Raw genomic sequence first — 5,764 nt, 5'->3', positions numbered from 1 at the left:
TCAATTAATTCCTATACTAAAAAAAATAAAAAATTGTTGAAGGTGTTGCCATCAATCAAGTCTCATATTCCACACCTTTGTAGAAATTGTGGGACAAAATTGTTAAAGGTTGAAGCTATTTGTCTCCCACATTATTTCACATAAATATACCTTTTTATTTTATAATATAGGGACACCTTAAAATCTCCTAGATTTCCAAGTGTCCTATCTAGATTAGAGCCTTCTACTTTAAAGTTATATAGTTATAATTTGATTTAGTTATGAAGTTAAAATTATATTTTTGGTGAAATTGTGAAGAATTTAACTTTTTTTTTAGAGTGCAACTAATTTGGGGATATAACACATAGTTTTTGTTGTCTTTCTGAAGCATCACTTGCAATGGCGAAGTCAAATTTTTCATCAAGGGTGTTTATACTTTTAGAACTAAGAGGTAGGAAAAAAATTGCTAGACTTAGGGATCAAATCCACACGGCTGGGGTGAGTCTGCACACCCTAGACGGTTGGGCTGCTATTGCCTTCTGTGGCAAGATTGTTCAGTTGTTACATATATTTAAAAAATATTATATTTAATCTATATATTTAAAAAAAATCGACGAAGGTTGTTCATCTGACCACGCTTGCTACAACGTAGCTCCGCCCATGATTACTCGCTAACATTAGTGTATCGAAGCTTGGAGCAAAGATAAAATTATTTTCATATGATTTATATGTTATATATTTGAGCCGTAAAAACAGTCGTTAATATTTGTATTATAATAATGGATTGTCCAAATCAGTCCCTTTAGTTAAAGTGTGTGTGGCTTCTTTTTCAAATCCTACGTGAATATACAAATTATTTTATATATCGAGCTATCCTTTATGTGTTTGTTGTCTATTTTAAGATATATCATTATTAGAATCTCAATTAGTGATTTGATACAAAATTACTACCATTAATAGTGTTCAAATTCGATTGAACTAAATCACCACATTGTAAAAAGACTATACATTTAATCAATTATCAACCACTAAAATTTCATACACGCCGTCAAATTAAATTTCTTGCAGTTCTTTTCAGTAGTATTTGTTTTATTATCAATTTTTTTTTACAGTCGTTAATATTTGTATTATTATAATGGATTGTCCAAATCAGTCCCCTAAGTTAAAATGTGCATGGCTTCTTTTTCAAATTCTGCGTGAATATACGAATTATTTTATATATCGAACTATCCTTTTTGTGTTTGTTGTCTATCTTAAGATATATCATTATTAGAATCTCAATTAGTGATTTGATACAAAATTACTATCATTAATAGTGTTCGAATTCGATTGAACTAAATCACCTAATTGAAAAAAGACTATACATTTAATCAATTATCAACAACTAAAATTTCATATACGCCGTCAAATTAAATTTTTTGAAGTTCTTTTCAGTAGTATTTGTTTTATTATCAATTTTTTTTATTGATATAATAAAGTTCTTCATTATATTTTTGGACTAGGCATTGTGATGGAGATTATGTGTTGGTTTAAGGGTTGGCATCTAGAGTAACGATCACATCTTTTTTATAGCTTAATATAAAGTAGTGTTAGGACATTAATAATCTGTCTGTCTATCTATCTATCTATCTATCTATCTATCTATCTATCTAGACAATTTCAAAACTTATTTTAACATTTAGACACAAGTCTTAAAAAATTAGTTGTTTAGACACATTTATGTCATCATCTATTCTTTCATCCAAACCAACCACACAAGTTTTAAACTTTACACTTTAGTCTCCCTCCTCATCCATTTAATATTTAATATTTCCCACCTTTTTTATATTCCCACAATGTTTTCATATTTCCTATTTTAATTTAGAAAATTGTCCAAGAAGCCACCAATAGGAGCTCCCTTTTTCACCAATAATTTTCGATTCCGGCGACTTTTCCGACGAAAAATTGTTCGTCATAACTGAAAATCTACATTCTTCATCATTGCCTCCATTGTTGTTCCATTCTTTTTGAAAAAAAAATGCAAATTTTTTTTTGCACCATTTCTACTAGCTCAAAAAGCTTTCCAAATTAGCTCAATACCTCGTCATTGGATATATTTTAGTTGTTTAGAAGTCCTACACATACATTTTTCCATCCTAGAGCTTGGAGGGCAACGATTATATAAAAAATTAATCGATTTTCATCTTTGGACGAACGTATTGATACCAGGGATCGGCCAGTTATCAATCATCTATAGACCTAAACCTTGCTCTATTATCGACTTGTGCGGTCTATTGTGGCAGTAGCTGAGGTAGTTGTCGTAGGTGGTAATTATATGGGTGCGTGGGAGAAGGGTCCCAACTGTTGGAGGTGAAAATCATCTACAAAAGAGACAACGTCCATCCCGTTGCGTCGCAATGGATCATACGACGACATGGTTTGAAGTGTAATTGAGAGCGGAGAATTAAAATGCGAGCCAAAGAACATTGTGATTAGCTATTTAATGAATGGATGAGATAAAATACATTCTACATTCATAAATAATGATAGACATGTGTCGTTATAAATGTTGGATGTCGTTGCCAATGGCTCTAGGCCATTATTGAGGATAAATATTGTTCCGGGGTCTCCGACAGTCCCGCTACCTCAGCCGACAATCGACGAACATGATTCATTTGAAGATGAGAGTTTGGATGCTCATCCAATGGATTCGGAAGATGATTCATTCAAATTAGAAGATTTAATTTTCTCTAAAGAAGGGGGAGAAGAGTGCGAATTGGGAGCACAAACCAACCACACCTTCTCCAACGGAATTAATTTTCAGGTAAATCAAATAGTTAGCAGTAAAACAGAGCTGAAATTGTTGTTGGACATAGCAGCTGCGAGAAATTCTTTTGATTATGCTACGTTGAAGAGCTGCAACAAATTTCTCAAGGTGAAATATGTTTGTCCTAGCTGCGGGTGAGGAAGTATGAATGCACGAATAGATTTGTCATCTATAAATACGTCGGCAATCATAATTGCAGCGTCAAATACGCCACCCGCTTTCATAGGAAAATCTCATCTAAAGTCATTGCATCGCTGTGTGTGAACATGTATTATGAAGAAAAGGATCCGGACACTAGCGAGATTCGGAGAATCATGTTCAAGAACTTGAAAAATAGACCAAGCTATTAGAAATGTTGGCTGGGGGAGGGGGGGTGATTGCCAAAGAAATGGTTTGAGGGACAGCGGAGCATGGGTATTACTGCCTGTCCACTTTTTCATACATGATCGATGCTCTTAATATTGTTACTACCTATTCCATCATGATAAACAAGATCGATTGTAGATTTATGTACTACTTTTTATCATTGGGCCCTTACATTAGGGAATTTGCACACATGAGGAAGGTTATTACGGTCGACGACACTTTTTTATACGACAAGTACGAGGGGGTGCTTCTAAGTGCGGTTGCACAGGATACGGAGAATCATATTTATCCCATTACCTTTTGCATTGTTGACAAGGAGAACGATGTGTCTTGGATGTTCTTCTTTGAGAAGTTGAAGTCTATTATAGTCAATGAACCAGATTTATGCTTTATCTCCGATAGGCATAACAGCATCGCCAACAGCATCGCGAAGGTATACAACCATGCTCATCACGGGTACTGCATGAGGCACTTAGGTGAAAATCTTCGGGTAAATTACCACTGTGGAGAAAACCTCTATCTATTTTACAACGCGGCAAAGGCATATTCTCCCTAGGAATTTAGCGACCATTTTATGGAATTCAAGAACTAATGTCCCAAGGCAATCTTCTTGGTTTTGAATAATGGAGTAGGGCATATTTCCCCGGCAACAGGTTTGATGTGATGACCACAAATATTGCCGAGTCGGTGAATGCTATGTTGATTGCCGAAAGGGAGTACCCCGTGGCATCCATATTCAATTCGATTGCCAAGAGGTTTGGTGAAATATTTAGGGAGAGGAGTGCCAACGTCTTCAAATATAAGGATAACAAATTTGTTCCCGCCGCCAAAAAGATCTTAAGAGATAATATGATCGAGGGAGACTCTTTCTATGTGGAGAACATAAGCGGGGATGAAAGGCAATACACTGTGTTTGGAAGTGACTCTACGGCCAAAGTCGACCTTCTGGAAAGGTCTTGTTCATGCAGAAAGTTTGACCTAGTCAAAATACCATGCGATCACGCGATGGCCGCTTTGTGATCGAAGCACGGTGATGATTATGGTTTGAGAGTCTATGATTATTCTTCACCCCTGTATAAAGTGAAATAGTACCTCTTTGCGTATTCAGAATCAATTAATGTTGTCCCTTTGGAGTCCGAATGATGCGTGCCACAAGAATTGCTAGACGTGAACATTATTCCACCACTCATGGTCACCAAGCCCGAAAGAGAGAAAAGAAAACATGTTAAGGGCGTGGGCGAGACTTTCTAGTCAAAGAGGAGGAACAAGTGTTCATTGTGCAAGAGACCCAGGCACAAGAGAACCACTTGTAACAACAACAAATCGTAGTTAGTCTGTATGAATTTGTATTTTGGTAAGTCATGGTCATGTATGTATTTTGACTACCCTTCAATTGCCTGATTAATGCCAGATTTATCGACTTAACTCTTCGTCTATTATCGACCTTTTTACAGTATTGGATATATTACGTGTCCGGTCTATTTCTTTTATTCTTTATTGAATACATGCTATATAGTCGATCTCATATACAGTCTATTAAAAATCCTAAATATTCAAAGGGACAAATGTGAATAGTTGAGCATTTATTACACCTCAAAAAAGCTGCGGCACGTCCAATCAAACATTGCATCGATTGGGTATACGCTACCTCTCTTCGATTTCCACCATTCACACGTCTACCAACCAAAGGGTGGAAAGACCAAAGGGTTCTATTTTGTTCTATATAAACACCAATCTACTCCACCCAAAATTCATCTTCATCAACTCAAAATCAGATTTAATTGAAAAGATGCCAGGCATTCCTTTGAGACCCAGAAGGAGGACCAACTGTAACTATGACCATCTCATCCTCCGTAACGACTTCAACCGCCTCTTCTATGGACTGGGGAAGGACCGGGAGCATGTCCACTGCAAGTTTCAGTGGATTGCCTATTTTTTATTGGCTATTGTGGAGCGGCTCAACATGGAGCCGGAGGAGATGATCACCCTCACCATCCCCTTAGTTTTAAGTATTTATATTTTTTTTTGTTTTAATGTCATTGCAATGGGAATCTTTCATGGTTAGGTTTATGTTAGATAAAAGCTTCTTTATTTTACAGTTTTTGTTTGGGTTTTGCTGTAAATATGGGTCTACCATTGCAATGAAGAATGAATGAATGAAATAATACATATTCGATTCATTAAACAATACCTCTTTATCGAATGTGTTCAGTAAATTTTATAGACGGTAAGCCTTGTCAATTATTTACAGTATTGGTTTATTGCTCTTAGTAGCATGTTTGGAAAATAAAAGAAATAATTAATTAATAAAATAATAAATAATTATATTTTATGCAATTAGATGGGCTTGAACAAGTCATGTGATAGTATGAGAGTCCACGTAAATTGGATAAGGTGATCAATGATGTGTGAGGATGGATAGTGGATGAACAAATAAATTCCTCACAACATACTAGTGCTTTGATAAAGATTGCCTTAAGGAGGTTGGTTGTTCAACTACAACTCATCACCTCATATCTTATTTTACCACTTTCAATTTATGTGGACTCTCATACGATTAATAACGCTCAACTTACACCTCAAATTAGTGTAAGGCGGTCATCGTTAATATAT

At 35.6% G+C, this 5,764-nt stretch overlaps 1 protein-coding gene across 1 annotated transcript; it reads left to right on the top strand.

The window, feature by feature from the left end:
• Positions 1 to 3,341: 3,341 nt before the first annotated feature.
• Positions 3,342 to 4,171, top strand: LOC124891122. Its single transcript, XM_047402931.1, has 2 exons — positions 3,342 to 3,607; positions 3,784 to 4,171. Exons 1-2 carry the CDS (start codon positions 3,342 to 3,344, stop codon positions 4,169 to 4,171), a joined length of 654 nt encoding a protein of 217 aa, XP_047258887.1.
• Positions 4,172 to 5,764: the final 1,593 nt, after the last annotated feature.

The sequence above is a fragment of the Capsicum annuum genome, unplaced genomic scaffold, assembly GCF_002878395.1.
Source record: "Capsicum annuum cultivar UCD-10X-F1 unplaced genomic scaffold, UCD10Xv1.1 ctg3069, whole genome shotgun sequence".
Taxonomy (NCBI): domain Eukaryota; kingdom Viridiplantae; phylum Streptophyta; class Magnoliopsida; order Solanales; family Solanaceae; genus Capsicum; species Capsicum annuum.
Note: the sequence above shows the minus strand (reverse complement) of the source record. Positions and strands in the feature narration are given on the sequence as shown.